This window comes from Patiria miniata, unplaced genomic scaffold (assembly GCF_015706575.1).
Source record: "Patiria miniata isolate m_02_andy unplaced genomic scaffold, ASM1570657v1 HiC_scaffold_7, whole genome shotgun sequence".
Taxonomy (NCBI): Eukaryota; Metazoa; Echinodermata; class Asteroidea; order Valvatida; family Asterinidae; genus Patiria; species Patiria miniata.
The window spans coordinates 45,597,580-45,614,973 of NW_024037074.1; the positions used below are offsets into that span (position 1 = coordinate 45,597,580).

General features: G+C 40.6%; 1 protein-coding gene across 4 annotated transcripts; it reads left to right on the plus strand.

Annotated features, from left to right (window-relative positions):
* Window positions 1-1,986: 1,986 nt before the first annotated feature.
* LOC119745655 (peroxisomal carnitine O-octanoyltransferase-like) lies at window positions 1,987-15,949 on the plus strand. Of its 4 annotated transcripts, none has more exons than XM_038222175.1 (16): window positions 1,987-2,074; window positions 3,617-3,753; window positions 3,878-4,002; window positions 4,444-4,625; window positions 5,031-5,158; window positions 6,415-6,526; window positions 7,551-7,638; window positions 7,971-8,084; window positions 9,432-9,533; window positions 11,255-11,338; window positions 12,116-12,229; window positions 12,423-12,553; window positions 13,212-13,335; window positions 13,979-14,151; window positions 14,881-15,003; window positions 15,766-15,949. In XM_038222175.1, exons 2-16 carry the CDS (start codon window positions 3,636-3,638, stop codon window positions 15,890-15,892), a joined length of 1,845 nt encoding a protein of 614 aa, XP_038078103.1. In that variant the 5' UTR covers window positions 1,987-2,074; window positions 3,617-3,635; the 3' UTR covers window positions 15,893-15,949. The 4 variants fall into 4 exon arrangements, with proteins under 4 accessions (XP_038078103.1, XP_038078100.1, XP_038078101.1 ...); XM_038222172.1 differs by lacking the exon at window positions 9,432-9,533 and adding an exon at window positions 9,725-9,826 and having other exon boundaries at window positions 1,989-2,074; XM_038222173.1 differs by lacking the exon at window positions 9,432-9,533 and adding an exon at window positions 9,725-9,826 and having other exon boundaries at window positions 1,989-2,074; window positions 3,632-3,753.
* The last annotated feature ends 1,445 nt before the right edge of the window (window positions 15,950-17,394 follow it).

Genomic DNA, 17,394 nt, shown 5'->3' on the forward strand with positions numbered 1-17,394 from the left:
ACACACACACGTACACCCACACTGTACATGTACATGTACACACAACGCCTGATTATCGCGGCGTCTTCACAAAATATTCTCAATCGCTTCGGATTTCCTATCGCCCAAAGTTAAAATGGAGGAGTTGGAAGCTGGCACCGAAAAGTATAGAGGTTCCATTGACCATGGGTTGCGAAAACTGGGGATTAATTACCAGTGCTCTGAACCCCAACAAACTGAGGCAATCACAAGTTTTCTTGACGGCAACGACACCTTCGTGAATCCGTGAATCTACCCACCGGCAACCTCGTCCCCAGGGTGTAGAGCAGTACGCGCCCACCACTACCTGCTCTCTCACCCTGGTATTGGATCATTTGCATGTGCAAGATTTTTGCACACGTATGCAAATGAGGAACAGTCTGGTGCCTAGATATGCGTTACACATTAGCGTTTGTTTTTGTATGCGGTGTCTGGGGTAAAAACAGAGTCAATTCGCAGCAGCGAAATCAAACTGTTACGATCTTATCGAGACAACATGCAGTATCATATTTCATATTAATATGAGCAAATTGGAAAGGAAATTAGTATTTTCGAGAAGGCGTGGACGAATGATCGCGAAAACACGTACTGCACGTTGTGAATATATAGCACCAAGTACACGATAAAAATCCATTACTAGCCAATTGCGGTATCCAATCAGGATACAGGAAGAAACTTTCCTATCCAGGGTTTACTATTGGAAACACGGTTGGAAATAAAGTTAGCACTGGGGACGAGGTTGACCCACCGGGTACGGGAAATCCCCGATATACCACATGGGCCAAAAGGAGCTTACGTTTACAGTCGGTGCGCACTTCATTTTTTGAAGGGGATTTACAATTATTCGTAACAGTTTCAAGTTCCATAATTACACTAAATGTTACTCCTTTTTATTCAAAGACAATTGCAAAAGTACTAATGATATCTACAATGTTATACTTTTTTTTACCGTAATTTTAAAACTAGGACTGCCAAATCAAATGGAAACTTCAAATGATCGTGTAATAATTACCCCTATATTTATAATGGATGTTTCTTCGTAAGCCAGATGGGCTACCATTGGCCCGCGCTATGGAAATACATGCATATGCATTGCAGTGTCTGCATATATGAATATTCGCTTGAAAACATGTTAGTCAAGTCGTAATTAGACACGGACTGACCATGCCGCGCGGTGTACGTGTATGTACATGTACATGTACATGTACATCGTACATGTACATGTACTGTACACATGACTTTTGCATGACTGGTTGTAGCGCTTTGCGTGAACGGCGGTGGCATGGCCGGTATGCGGATTCTGGCGCTGATGACGGACATAAACCACTATAGTCTAACGACTTGCCATCAAGTCTAGTCAAACCCGAGGATGTACAAAGGACAATATGGAGCTTTCATCAGGGCGATACATGCGCGAAATAAAAAAGGCACCCATATACGGCCGCCGATGGCACAAAAAAGCTTAGGGCACGACTTTTTTTAAAGGCCAGTTGTTCAGAAAAAAAAGCCTCTTAACAAAAGAAGGGGTCTTTACAAATATATGGGGGGGGGAGGGCGGAGGTAAGCGCTGGTGAAAAAAAGGCATTTAATGGAAAAGGGCAGCTCTTTACAAAATATTAATGCCCCCCCCCCTTGCTGGCTACGCATATGGGGAGGGGGGGGGGGGGAGTGACCGACAGTGGAGAGAAGACAATAAGTATAAGCCGGTCTTCTAAGACTGGTACCCGATTTTTTTTTGATTTTATATGCCATTTCACTTTACGTACCTATCGCACAAACATGGCACTTTCATATAATCTTCACAAAATCTGTCTTGGAAAGAACACAGACACGTAAGCATCAGATGACTGCAATCGTGATAATGGTCTAAATTGTCGATAACTTCCCCGCGGCCACGCCCACCATCACCGTGCGTACGTGACCACGGCCGAGACATTTTAAGTGAATGATTGAGGGCGCTTTCTGAACTGATGTATTTATAAACGAAACCAGCACAGGCACCGCGCGCGGTCCGCATCAATGATAGAGTTTTCACCAGTAGGCCTACTAGTTTACGGTAGGTTAATACTAAATAATGCTATTTTATAGAGCCATTGTCTCCATTGTTGCAGGACATTTTTTTGTTTTGAGTGTGTGTGTTTTCGAGTAGTGTTACGAACTTCGAAGTTCTGTCCCAACTTGCAAGGCCAAAAAATGATGCACAAAAATTATGCACAAACGGACTGGAGTCTGACGGATCGTATTCAAAACTACATTGGCATTTCGTGATCCGCGCGGTGCCCGACTAAAAGATAAATGCTGAGTAGGACATCCAACAGCCGTTGGGTCATGGCCAATGGACTGTACTGTGTACATGCAGAATGTACTACTGACCCGACGGCTGTTGAATGTCATGCATGGTGAAAACATATACATGTAGTCGTGTTCCCTAACGTGGCGCACTTCGAAGCTTACCCAACTTTCCTCGTGTAGTGTTGCCAAACTTCTTTATTGACAAACCTCAAATTCATGCAATGAAATACTAGTACTTTTACCTTATCAATGCTTGCTATTTTACCTCTGTGAACAATTTCAGTTTCATAAAATTTAATCCGAAATTCAAAAACGGTGGTGTCCGGAAATTGGGCACAAAATGGCGGAGTGTTCCCTAACGTGGCGCACTTGAATAAATCTCGGAAAATTCCAAATTAACACTTACGAATTCCTGTAAACTTGATAAATTCTGATAAATAATTAATATCTTTACTTACAGTTACATACCCAGCCAAAAGTTTGTCAGAAAATTATTTCTTATTTTTCAGGGCATTTTCAAAGGGTTCACTTTGCACTTGAAAATAAAATCGGAAAATCACGCCAAAATAGCTTTTCCTTCTAACTTTGTTACGGGTAAATAAACTCGCGATTTATGAACAGGACCGTTTAGAACTTGATGAAATTTCACTTTCTGTGAAATTTCAGTTTAAAATTTTGCTCCAAGTGCGCCACGTTAGGGGCCGCGCCACGTTAGGGTACATCAACAATATATGCAAATGTTATGGAGAAAGGCTTAAAAAGACCCCCCCCCCCCAAAAAAAAAAGGTTGTACACATGTCATGTAGTTGCCAAAACAGGCAAAAAAACGAGGGGTAAAAAAGGGGGGGGGCAGTTGACAGCATATGCATGCACACAAAAGGTCAAGTCAACTAGCCTACATGTATGTAAAAATAGCAACATCATGAGGCTGACTGATATTTACTATAATTTATAAATAGGCCTACTTGCAGTCTTATCTTGCAGCCTTTCATCAGTATCATGGTCAGGGTAGGATTGGAGCTTGTTTATAGATTGGACTTAAAGTTTCAAAGTCCGGTGTCTGTTTGCATTGCTTTCTGATGAGTTCTCTAAGACTGTTCTAGTGTATACTACGGTAGCATGTATGTATACAAGTAGGCCTATCTCAACTCAAGCAAAAACATCTTGATTATTTGTAAGTTATTAAATCCTGTATTTTTCTGCACACGTATGGCGTAGGCTACATGTAGCCACAACTGCATATGGCAGGTTCAAATGTTTTATGTACATTATGTACAATTTCTTTATCTATCATATTTTGCTATAGTTTCCTTTTGGGCAGAACAATGAGCACAACAGCTCCATCTGGCAGGAGGCAGGAGGGGACATTCCAGCTAGAGGACTCCCTCCCTCCGCTTCCTGTGCCAACGCTGGAGAAGACACTACAAAAATACCTGGAATCTGGTGAGTTTCAGCCTAAGGCTGCAAACCGCAGACTTAACTAGCTATTAATGCTACAGTTACACTTCCTGTGATCAATTTATGGTTGACTTTTGTGGACGTGACTAAATTATTCTCTTTTCCACAGCCAAGCCCTTTCTGACGAAGGAGGAATTTGAGAACACCAGACGTATCGTGGCCAAGTTTGGAGAAGGCGTTGGCAAAGAACTGCACAGGAAACTACAGGAGAAAGCCCGCAACAGCAAAAACTGGGTAGGCTTTGTGAATTCTTACAAAACATTCAGAAAAAAATGGCCTATAGTTCTTGTGCGTAGCAGCAGTCATAGAGGTCAGAGCCTTTATCGTTTTGCTGGGATATGCTCAAGCAAACCTTTTGTGCAATTATTGTATACTGAATTAAAATAAAAGAAACCCACAAAGATGACCGCTACGCAAACAAGGTCTGTTTGGTCACTTGGTGGTCTGTTGGTCCGTGTGTCTGTCTGTCCCCGAAAATTGACCAAAAGTATGGTGTTCCATATGTGCCATCAGCGTCACATTTTTTGGCATTGTATTTTTCAGCTCTGGCTGCGAGGGGTCGTTTGATCGACTTTAATGCGAGACTTTTTTTCACCACGGCCAGAGCTTATTGTGGACTCGCTCTTGTTAAATCACTAATTTTAATTTTGCTTGTATGTATCATGTACATTGTAGGTGGAGCAGTGGTGGGAAGATCTCGCCTATCTGTACACACGTGCGCCCCTGGCCGTTCAGTGTAACATCACTGGTATCCCGCCCTACCACGATGACATCTGGCCTCCAATGGAAGGGACCCAGTGTGAGCGGGCTGCCATTGTTGCCTGGTATACCCTGAACTACTTCCAGAAGTTACGCAGGTAAAAATGAAGACTTGAAATCAAGTCGTTGGACATTGTCGTGTTTTGTCCGACGAGGCCCACCCTCAATATTTACAAAGCATGGCATTAGCTGGCGCCCGTGTTTATCGTGTTTACATCCGGCATCCGACAGGTCTAATATAACGACTTGACTAATATGAATTTGGACGGTTATTACCAAATCTCCATAGTTTTTGTTTTTATTTTAAGAAATTTGCCTGAATGTTACTGCGTTATACATGTAGGGCGAATGCAAACATTTCAAGTCTCAAGAAATGCTGCTGTTGCTTTCTTTCTATGGTTTGAGGATTTTCAATAGATTTATCACAGGTAAAAATTCATCAGAGGTGCACATACATTTTCATGTCACTTTGTTAACATTTTTGCTGGTTTTTGGTTTTCCAGAGAGCAGATTGCGGTTGACAAGAGCCGTACTGGTAAAGTCTTCTCCATGAACCAACTCAGAGGTCTCTTCTGCTGCGCCAGAATCCCTGGCGAAACTAAAGACCAACTTGTGCGGTACTTCAAAACCGGTAGGCATAAAGCCAAAACAGGCAAATCACGATTTCCATTTTCAGTTATGTTTTTAAGATCTTTTAATATTTATTTTAATGTTATTTTTTTTCTGAAAATGAAAACGAGGATTCCTCAAAACCTCCCACGGTGTTGTACAATTGAAGCTCGCAAGCCTGGAGAAGCCTGTAGAGAGAAGACGGTGAAGAAATTTCCGTTTTTGAGTTAGGAGCAAAACCCAAGATATATGCTTCGACAAGCCAATCCATAGTAGACCACGGTGGGAATCGAACCTGAGCCGTAGTGGTTGACGGCAAGGGAAGGATAGCACTGAGACAACCTGATGTGTCCCCTCTGAAGTCCCTTGATTCAGTTCTGATTTTCAATCTTCTTTGCCTGGTGTTTTTATCACCTCCTGATGAAATCAGGCACACACAAAAATGCTCAGAAAAGAAAGACCCAGCAAAATCAATTTTAAACTGTTACATGCATTTACATGTACAATACAAAATTTGACCCAAAAAACCAACATAAATGGTTTGTTAAATAATGGATATTTATAAAGTGCATGTATCCACCGTTATTTGTGTTCAAGGTGCTACATCATTCTTAATGTCCGATGTCCGACTTAAATTATACCCTCTTGCATTTTTAAAGATAACACACATTTTATCCAAACAAAAAGTGCAGGTACTGCACATGCAATTCCCATTCGTATGAATGATCAGTAATTTAGTTCGTTGACATTTGGATTCAACTGACTCTCGATATCACCAAAACAATCTTGTTTGCTTTTCCAACTGTGCTTGGCAAATATGTCACTGTTCAGTATGGGAGAAACACAGCAGATAAATGGACAGAAATCTATGGTGGGCAATGATAACCAAATCTGAAATCTGAATTTTCAAGTTTTGAAGTCCATTTACATGTAGTTCCAGTTTTGTTACCGCAAGATGTTTTGCCTTGGAACCCTCCAAAGCATGCAGAAAACTATCCCAACGGGGAAAATCTTCAAACCTTTATATGTGCACACTTGTATTTTGAATAACAAACTGGCTGGTTCAAATTGATAAATATGATGAAAAAAAAAACAATGAAAGTGGAGATATTGCCAATCTATCATTTCTAACCAGCTCACAAATTATCCAATGTTATACATTCTTTGCGTTAATTAAAAGTCGAGCCGACAAGTTCCAAGAATCTTTTTGTTACAGCGTTTTTTCTAAATTTGAATTTTAATGCAAACAAAAATGTTGTTTCCTACATGTATGTGCAGAGAGTGAGGGTCCATGCCCCAGCCATGTGGTGGTCTTCAGCAATGGCCACATCTTCCTGATGAGACCCATTGATGACAAGGACAGACTCATGCCTGCCCAAGAAATCTACAGGTAGATAAAAAAAACACACCAAATCTTCATTGAGTTTAAAGAGGTTGTGGAATGCTCGAAGACATTTCCGTCATTTTTCGGGTATATGTAGCCTAAGGTGTGATGAAATAAAAACGACTGTTGTGTCTGTCGTGAAATGAGTACAAAAGGTACTTTTGAGAGCCGTTTTTCAGGTCCTGTTTCGACCCTAAAGTGCAATTTGTGTAAAAGTCGTCGTTGGGGGCAGCAAACAAAACAGTTTATACTACGCTGCATGGGGAGTCCTGTTTAATACGTCACGATTTACTGTGTTTTGTTTGCTTCCCCCAACGACGACTTTTACACAAATTGCGCGTTCCGGTCGAAACAGGACCTGAAAAACAGCCCTCAAAAGTACCTTTTGTACTCATTTCATGACAGACACAATAGTCGATTTTATTTCATCACACCTTAGGCTACATATACCCGAAAAATGACGGAAATGTCTTCGAGCATTCCACAACCTCTTTAACATGAACCACTGTGCATAACCCAACCTATTCAAATATATTTGTTATTATTGTGTGCTATACTGTAATTTCATTGGTTGAGAACGGCCATGTGTCAAGTCTGTAAAATTGCATAGACAATGGTTAACCTCATGTACAATAATGCGCGTTGAACTCGCGCGTGTAGAACCTGCATGCATTTAGCTGACATTTGGAAATAGATGTCCAAACTTAAAATATTTTTAAAGAGCACAGGGTTCAGTTCAAAACTAAATGGCATTATGTTTAAGTAGGAATGCACCAAACATACTGTAATTGTACCTGCCATGCTACAGTGTAGCATAATGACCGAGTGATATAAAAAAAAACCAGGTCAATCACAAGTCAGTCACAAGTACGTACCAATTAAGGAATGAACGATGACAACAAATGTGTTGTAATCATTAATTTAGACAGATTGTCACTTGACTTTAGACTGTAAGACTTGTTATCGACTTGTGATAACGTGATTGCTACTCCAGTACTATTCCTAATGCTTCTTCCTCCTGAATATGTAGGCAGCTGTGTCTCATTAAGAAGTTGAGCACAGCCAGAGGCCAGGGCATAGGAGTACTGACAGCTGACGACAGACCTTCTTTTGCCAAGGTACAGGTCAAGCATCATCCCTCCCTCCCCCAAGAAATTTCGAAAAGAATCTTCCTGAATCCTCAGAAATTGTCTAGTGATCATATAGAGGTGGAATTTTAAGACCGGAACCCATGATATTTAAAAAAAAAAAAAAAATTCATCAACATTGGAAAGAACTTTTTCAGATGTACACTTCCTTGGATGACTTATTTGACATCTCAATTTAATATGTACATGTATGTGGGAGTACCGTCGGATTGTCTTTGTGCAAATTGTAATGAAAGCGTTAACAACAAGTTCTACATGTAGGTCAAATTTGCTCATAAATAACAGCAAATTGATTCTTACAGGCTTACAAACACCTACGGGCATTGGATCCTGTCAACCAATCCCATCTCGATACCATAGAGCAGAGTGCATTCACCATCATGCTGGACGACGGAACACCCAAGACGCCCACGGAGGTATGTACAATAATGCGGTGCTCATTCAGTGCTTTTTATCAGTGTCTCAAAGCTTTTCACAATTATTATCCTAGTTTGCCATGACGTCAACGCCCGATTTCATGGGGCTCATGTTGACAAAAAGCTAGAGAATAGCACCTCATGGGTACTTATTCATACTACTGGGTGGAGAGTATCGTGTCTTGCCCAAAAACACAATTGTCATGTTCATATCACCTTATTCGGCGAGGATGCTACGTCCAAACTATAGCATGTTCCCAACTGCAGTTGGGATGATTTCAAATACAGATTTGATGGTCTCATAGTTTGGGTGGTCTCAATTATAGTTGGGCTGGTCCCAACAATAGTGAGGTGGTCCCAACTATAGTTTGAGTGGTCTCGACTATTGTTAGGTTGGTCCCAACTATAGTTTGAGTGGTCTCGAGTATTGTTAGGGTGGTCCCAACTATAGTTTGAGTGGTCTCGACTATTGTTAGGGTGGTCTCAACTGTAGTTGGAGTGGTCCCAACTATAAAGTTAGCGGTAGCGTGGTCTCAACTATAGTTAAGTATATGGTCCCAACTATAATCAGAGCAGTCCTACATGTAGTTACATGTAGTTATATTTAGGGTCATTTCTATAGTTTGGGCTTAACAGGAACACATGTACTACACTTGAGACCATGTGACCTCTGAAACTAAATTTGTTTGTCCAAGCTTGACCTTGGATAGTTATGGGAGAATTCAAAATTAAACAGGGGTGACTCAAGGTTTACCCCAAGGTTTTATAAGCAGGGTTGGGTGTGTTACCTCAGGGTAAAACCTTGAGTTAACCCTTGTTTAATTTTGCATTCGTCCCTTAACCCTAAAGGGGCCGGGTTATTTTGACCATCTCTCAGCCGGGGGGGGGCGGATTCCGCCCCCCCCTAAGATCTCGGCCATCGAGTGACGAAAATTGTTGAAACTCACTACATGCATAGAACAACTCTTCCTCAACATGCCCAAGAAATTTCATGACTATAGGTCAAAGGGTTTTGGAATTACGGCTAATTAATTATTCATATGTATGAATGCCAATTCTGCTCGGTGTACACGACGTATATGCGAAAATTCAGTTTTCACGGCGCGTAGCGCCGGAAAATTTTTCGCTACGTGCAAACCCGTGGTCCGATTTTTATGTTTTTGGTATCAAAAGATGCGCAAAGCTCGAGGCTAAAAAGTCATAATAGCTCGGGTCGCGAAAAAATTTTTTTTAGAAGCTATCGCGGAAAATGTTGAGGGGGGGGCGGATTCCGCCCCCCCCCGGCCCTTTTAGGGTTAATTAATGCTTTATTTGATGTACCTATGAATAATAAAAACATGTTTCCAGAAAATTGACCAAGGGTTGAAGGGAGACGTGCACAGTCGCTGGGCTGACAAGTCCACGGGTATAGTGTGCTTCAGTAATGGTGTGCTTGCTTGCACACAGGACGTAAGTCAGTCAAGCTCCCAGTAAGCTTGCTCCGATCTCCAGGAATTTGACTTAAAAAAACACTCAACAACTGATTCTTTATCTATCTGGGAACGAAGTTTTGGAGAAATAACAGTAGAAAGTATTACTATGGCTCTACTAACATTCTATTTCTGACTGTGTGTTCTTTTATGGTGTGACCATATTTACAGTACATGGAGCAGTCTATGAAGGGAGACATGCACAGTCACTGGGCTGACAAATCCTATGGCTTGGTCTGCTACCAAAATGGCATCATCACCTGTACTGGTGATGTAAGTACCCCTGCACCAGCAATAAAATGATATCCAAATTTGGCCCTGCTGATTGCGCCCATGGGCAACACATACACCTCTCCAGTGCTACAGTATGTACAGTGTATGTTTCAGATAACAGCATGTAGACTGACATTGGGCTCTGTCATATTGACATAGAAATGAATAGTTAGGCCAAAAAAAAAAAGATAACAGCATGTAGACTGACATTGGGCTCTGTCATATTGACATAGAAATGAATAGTTAGGCCAACAAAAAAAAAAAATACTCGGTCTCTGGTCAGCGCGCGCGTCGATTTTAATCATGTGCGTCAACCTTTTATTTTCTTCAAATTAACACGGAAGCTACAACAGACAAACAACAAACACATTTTTGTACCAAGGAGCACCAAGGAATGGGGAAATTGCACCAAGGCAAATGATAAAGGGCATCAAGGCAAATTATGGAGGACACCAATGTATAATGAGGACACAAAAAAGCAAAATAGTACCCACCTTGTCTGTACAATACAAGCTTGAAAAAGAAAAAAGCCACCAAAAAAAACCAAAAAAAAACGCGTCACCGCATCAATTCCGGAACTTCGGTCTGACCAGAGACCGACTATTTTTTGGCCTTACCTTTCAGTGGCTATTTATTTTCAAGACCATGCATTTAACTTCTTCTGATGCCCCACATATACTTATCTTTTCTTTTCTTTTATCATGTTTATCCTCCATTTCTTTGCACACTATATTTTCAAGACCACACATTTAACTTTTTTTGTCACACAAATACTTAACTCTTCTTATTGTCTCCAACTGTAGTGAGCCGTCATGATTTTAATTTGCACAGTTTGTTTTCAGGATTTATATAACCGTTTGTACAGGGTGACTATTGTTTTAGTGAAGTTCTGCTAAATCTAGGATATGAAAGCCCAATTCAAAAGCTTTCTTTTAGTACAAGAATCATTTAAATCACTTGTGTACTTTTCAAGTTACGGAATTTGAAACACAACCACTGTTTTAAGGTTCTGTCCACGGATCACCAAAAAAGGTGTGCGTACTTTTAGCAAAAGGAACACAATTCACACACATCCCTAAGTGATTTGTTTTCATTTTGCTGAAAGAACACTAACCTTCTTGTGATCCGTGGACTGAACTTTAAAACAGTGGTTGTGTTTAAAATTCTGTAACTTGAAAAGTACATGTTGAGTGATTTGAATGATTCTTGTACTAAAAGAAAGTTTATGAATTGGGCTTTCATATCCTATATTTTGAAAGTACTACATGTACATGCAGTACTTCACTAAAACAATGGTCCCGACATTTGGTTTCAATTTTTTGACTCACCATGTAGATTGTATATATATGTGGATTATTTAACCAAAATCCTTACTTTTTTGTCATCAAGTACAGTTTTAAGACGAGTGTATATTTTCTGTGCCTACAGCATGCTCCTGTCGATGGCATGATCATTGTTGTCCTGAATGCGCTCGTACATGAAAGCCTGATACGGACGGCTGGGCGATGGCCCGTAAGTAGCAGCTATCACGGCATCCATTTTATACAAAACCCCCTTCGAAATTGTTTCTTCTTCAAAAGTTGTCAAAATAATTTAATAGAAACGTGTGAAGGACATGTCCCTTAAATGTTGTTGTTTTTTAAGTGAATTATATCACCTAGACATATGAACATGTAGGAGACTATTAACAGACAGCGTTATATGCTAATGATTCTTTCCATGTGTGGTTGAACCATGTGTGGCTTTCAAGTATTCCTTCTTTTTCCTACTTTTCCTATTTTTTCCCTTAAAATTCCCATTTTCCCTACTTTTTTTGTCCCACAACTCAAGAAAATGAAATCTCCTCGAATAATTTGTATAACGGTGTTACACACTGTCATATGTAAATCATACAATGAAGGGCTTGGGCGCAGGAGTACTGCAACTGTACTACCAAGAGCTTAGTTGAGGATGGAGCACAAGTGTTGTGAGTACAGAACATGCCAAATAAAGGAGGCTTATGATGCTGTGGACATGGGTGAGCATCAACAAAAACTGCTCCAGAAAGCCTGCAAAAGTCCTATTTTTTTGGCGTAAATTTTTATCCTACTGTTCTACTTTTTCACCTGTGTCTGCTTGATAGCCTGGATTAAGGAAAGTACGAAGTTTATGAACAAAATGTCAAGTGATATCTGTGAAATTGTAAGTGTCAGTCTTTATTAAATGTGAACAATAACTCTTCATTGCTCTTTAGGTATTTTTGTTGGAACCATGTATCATGTAACCTTTGAATCCTTTTCTTTTCTCCAGACCTCAGAGTTTGTCGGTTTCTCCAACTACCAAGCCCCCAAGGAACTTGTCTTCACCATCGATGAAACCATCTACAAGGCCATGGAGAAAGCGTACAACACGTTTGCTGCCAATGTGAGTTCTTTTCTTATAGTCACTTATAAAGTGGGTAATACGAGTACCGAAGTGAATACATCACGCGCACAGTGTGTGTGTAAAAGACAAAGCGTGGGATTCAGCCCATGAACCAACCCGCGTGCGTACTCCATTTCTTTGCACTACACTTTCTGGTTCTAAATGATGTCACACTTTGGTACCCACTTGCCAGGCCTCCAACCTTCTGGTTCTGAGCAGCAGATGTGGAGCATTTGGCAAACAGTGGACCAAGAAGTATAAACTCCACCCGGACACTGTGTTTCAGCTGGCCCTGCAGCTTGCATACTACATGCTACATCACAAGTAAGTGCGAGATTTATCCTGAAAAATCTGGCTACTTTCTCTCCATGAAGATTTCATATATTGTAATAATTTCATATTTTATTTTTTTTGGGTGGCAATGTACTAGCAGTGTTATTCCCCTAGCTTTCTAGCCAGAGGGGGATATTGCAATCACGTATTCCTTCTGTGTGCTGTCCGTGTGTTTGCCATTTTGGTTAGGTTCACTGTAAGTTCAGTCATCAATCTCAACCAAACTTGAAAAGTGGTCTTTGGAGAGAAGGTCGACGTCAGAAAAATCCTTTCCAATATGGATATTTACGAGGTCTATGGAGAGCTCAGCTCAGTATTACGCATGCTTCTAACATATGTCAGTAGTAGGTCTACTATTAATGACCCTGCATGCTGCAGTGGCTAGGGGAACGCACCAAGACTCACTGACATTAGGCTGCACGGAGTCCCATGTCTCACCCAAACTCCCCATTCAACTGAGAACTGGTACCTGCCGGGTGGACAATCAAGGCCGTGACTGAAAATCTACCTGCATGGTTTGGGTGTTTGACGGGAAATCTTTAGCTTCTCTATAAACAAGAAATCACTGAGAAGGGTCTAACCCTTAAATAAAGCCCTGTTACTGTACTGCATCTCCCTCAATGTTGTGCTTTTCACTTTTGTTGTGAAGGCCAGTTCCAACTTATGAAACAGCCACTACAAGACAGTTTTATCATGGACGTACTGAAACCCTGCGGGTATGCACATCGGAGGCTGTGGAGTGGTGTCAAGCAATGCTAGATCCATCCAAATCAGTGAGTGATGCTCTATCGCACCATTTTCAAAATTTTACAATTTTAATGTACCAGAATTAACAGGTTTTAGTTTTTGAAAGGAAGTTCAGCTTTTTGGGGGAAAAAGCAGCTGACGGTAGCCGGTGCGCACGACGCATACTGCGTTCATGGGGCCCGGAGCGCAGTTTTAAACACCGGTCTTAAGCATCCCTGCACTGTGTTTAAATAAGGGAATAAATGTGTGCTTTGGAGGTTTTAATCACTCTGTTTAAGACCGCTTGGAGTCTGGGTGCTGATAATTACCAGAGCCGAAGGTCAACAAAATCTAATAATTTTGGTCTTTAAAATTCTGACTCAGTGGTATATATTGCGCATGCCTACGTGAGGATTGTGAACGTTCAACCAATAAAACGGTAAGAGGCACTGGATTTTTAGGAGTCCATATTTCATGTGACACTGGAAAAATGTTTAAGACCAGCCAGCCATGTCTTTATCATCCGTTTAAGACCGGCCACATGACGGGCTCTCGACCAATGGGAATGGGTAAACTGTTTTGGTATTTATGAATGGCGATTTAGGGCCACCCACGTGACAGCTGGCTCTCAACCAATAGCAATGGGTTAGCTCTCTCCGGTATTTATGACTGTCTTGGTGTCTCCACCAGATGTCTGAGCGACGGGCCTTATTCCTGGTGGCCATTAGGAAGCACGATGAGAACATGACGGAGGCTGCCAACGCAGAAGGCTGCGACAGGCATCTGTTTGGTCTCCAAGCACTGGCAATGGAGCAAGGATTGCCTGTACCTGAGCTGTACACAGACCCTGCATACACGAAGAGGTATGCCATGATGTCTTTAATTTTACTTAGATGGTGGGTTCAAATGCAGCCTGTGGGCTTATAGTGTATGCATCGTTGGGCAAGACACTTTGATGTTAATTGCTGCTCGTCACCACAGAGTAAATGGGTACCTGTGAGAGTAGAGCACAGGCAATTAAGGCAAGTAACGCCGTTGTCAAAAAGTTAAAAATGCATGCGGTGTACTTGTTCTACATGTAAATAACCCCCAAGGACAGACACACAAATGGAGAACAACAGATCCTTTCAGTCCTCGGGAGTTGGGTCTTTTGTTCAAAACGGTCCTTTGTAGTAGGTTTGTGTGCTTAGTCTATGGGAGAGTGTAATATTACAGAGACAAAGGAAAACACAAAGCATTGTCCTCAGGAGTATAGTTAAACAAGTGTGTTATCCATCTGTGTTGTGTACACATGCACCAAAGATTGAGTGAATGTAGAAGAACATGCAAAGTGATATATGCATTCAAAAGTTTTTAAAATGTATAATCAACAATCTCCAAAACCTTAGAAGTGTCTTACTGTTTCCATTCTCAAGCGGCGGTGGAGGAAATTTCCTATTATCTACCAGCTGTGCCGGCTACCATGGGAGCTTAGGCGCTGTGGCACCCATGCTAAATGACGGCTATGCTGCGTTCTATTCCATCACAGACAGCAAGTAAGTCACGTACAATGGCCCTGTCAATACTCAAATTCTATTCGTTTTGTTTCAAAGTGGTGGCGGCGGGAATTTCAAGCTGTCTACGAGTTGCGTTGGGTATGTGCGATGCTGTCTGGGCGCCTGTGCCCCTATGTGTACGGATGGCTATGGCGCGTTCTATAACATCACTGATGACCAGTAAGTCTTTGAACTTAAAGGGGCATTATGGCCTGAAATCCCCGGATTGTTTACTGATACTATTTTAAACGTCTACCAGTAGTTGAAAGGAAACTCAATGTCTTACCGTTCCTGAGAAAAAGAAAAAAAAACGAAACAAGTACTCCCTTTAATAATACAAATGTAGAAAGTAGAAACTCGTGACTTGTAAACTGAACAAAGAGATACAAAACCCATAGAACAGTTGTGTGAAATCTGTTCGATGTCAGAAGCGACGGATTACGCATACGTATTTCCAGTCGCAGTGTATTGCAATACACACTGAGCGGCAACCATTTCTAAGAGCTGTTTTTCAGGTCCTGTTTCGACCCGAACGTGCAATTTGTGCAAAAGTCGTTGTTGGGGGCAGCAAACAAAACATAGTAAATTGTGACGTAATAAACAGGACTCGTTTATACTACGCTGCATCGGGAGTCCTGTTTATTACGTCACGATTTACTGTTTTGTTTGCTGCCCCCAACGACGACTTTTGCACAAATTGGAAATGTCTTCGAGCATTCCACAACCTCTTTAAATATACACGTACTTGTACATATGTAACTTTATGCTCTCTGCCACGATTGTTGCAGAAAGTCGAATTACATGTACGGCTTGATATTACACATGTACCTATCAAGGCAGCTTCATTAGCCACTTCCCATAGACACTTTGTGGCTGGCCATAGTCACATAAGTCCAACAAAGCCTTTGACAACAGCCTACGTATCTTTCCCCCTTCCTTCAGTTTCTTCCCAATTTTGCTGACATTCAAGTCCAGCAAGGAGACGGACATCAAGCGGTTCTTTGTGGCCCTCAACGCAGGCCTGGTGGACATCAAGAACCTAGTCATGATGAACAGCCCCAAGATGTAAAGCAAAACGTGGAAATCCTTCCACTGTCTCCCATTATGTGATGAAGGTACAGTAAAACACATCAATATAAATCTAAGACAATATCAAACATTTCTTATCTGCCAATGTTGGAATGATGTTCAGGTTGGATTCATGTCCCAGGCAATAACATCTTGAAATTAAACCAACACTCAACAGGGACAGTTTTCACTGTTACACATGTCGCATATATTTTGATATTTAAAAAGAGAATTTTGGAATCTAGAATTATGTCTGCATTAACCGCTATAGGGATCAGTCAAATCTGGACTTCAAATCAAGGCTCGGACCTATTCACCACACAGGTATTTGTGTTGGTGATCATGACATTCTGGTACTTGGAGAATAACAATACTTATATTTTATTAGATGGTTTATCTACTGATTAAAAGTAATTACCATCAATTAATTTTATTGTGATGTGATGGTTGTCTCATATATACATGGCATTGGAACTGCAAAAGACCTTAAGACACCATAGTCAGGGAATTCACCAAACCAGCAGGTTGAAGGGTCTTTAATTCAAAGTTCTTCTCCATGACTCTGACAGCAACTTTAGTTTGGCTGTTTTTAATGTTAACAAGTTTGTACAGGATGTTTTCTACAAGTAGCTAGCTACATTGTCGAGTGTTGGTTAATAACCTTCATGACACTCAATAGCTCATTTTCATCTCTTCAATTTGTTTTTTTAAAATTCAAGTCTTTATTATTCCATTATGATTCTTGAAATGGCTGAAATGTTTTTACATGTAAAACAAACTTAAGGTCCATTATATTGCATTACATGCTGGTTTATACAATCAAATACTCGTTTGTATGAATGCAGAAATCTCTGTATGCTTTTCCCAAAATTTCAAAATAATTAGAAACTTTTCAACGAAGACTTGACTAACATCAGTGTTATGATTGCACATCTCGTGTTAATATCAGTTCTGAAATATTGCTCCAATAATGTAAACGTAAATCAGTGACGAAAGGCCACATTTTTGTTGTGAATTCTTAAATTCAGAAAAAAAGTCTTATTTTTAGTTACGCTTAATGAAATTTTTTAAAACTTTTGTTATAGTGTTCTTTCTTGGTGTATTTTATTGTACTTTGATTAGGTTAGTAGTGATGAATCAACTTTTATTGACTGAAATTGTAGCACAATGACAGGTATTTTGTAGTAAAGACAATGCAAAAAGAGACAATGCAAAAAGAGGAAACCTTCGGCCAGATACGTCAATTGGCATGGCACAAACCTATTTTATATACAAGATATTAGTGTAAAGATGTCAGTGTTCGAGAGTGCTTAAGCACAAAATTTATTTCTTGTTTAGCCAGTACAGAAGATTCATCAAGGATCTCTGTGAATTTAAAATTACCAATTCTACCTCAAGCTAGTAAATACAAGGATTTATTTTGCAGACAATGCAAGTTGCAGCATACATGCACAAAAAAAAACACATTTTAAGCAAGTTTATTAGCCTGAAGCTTTCGTGTCC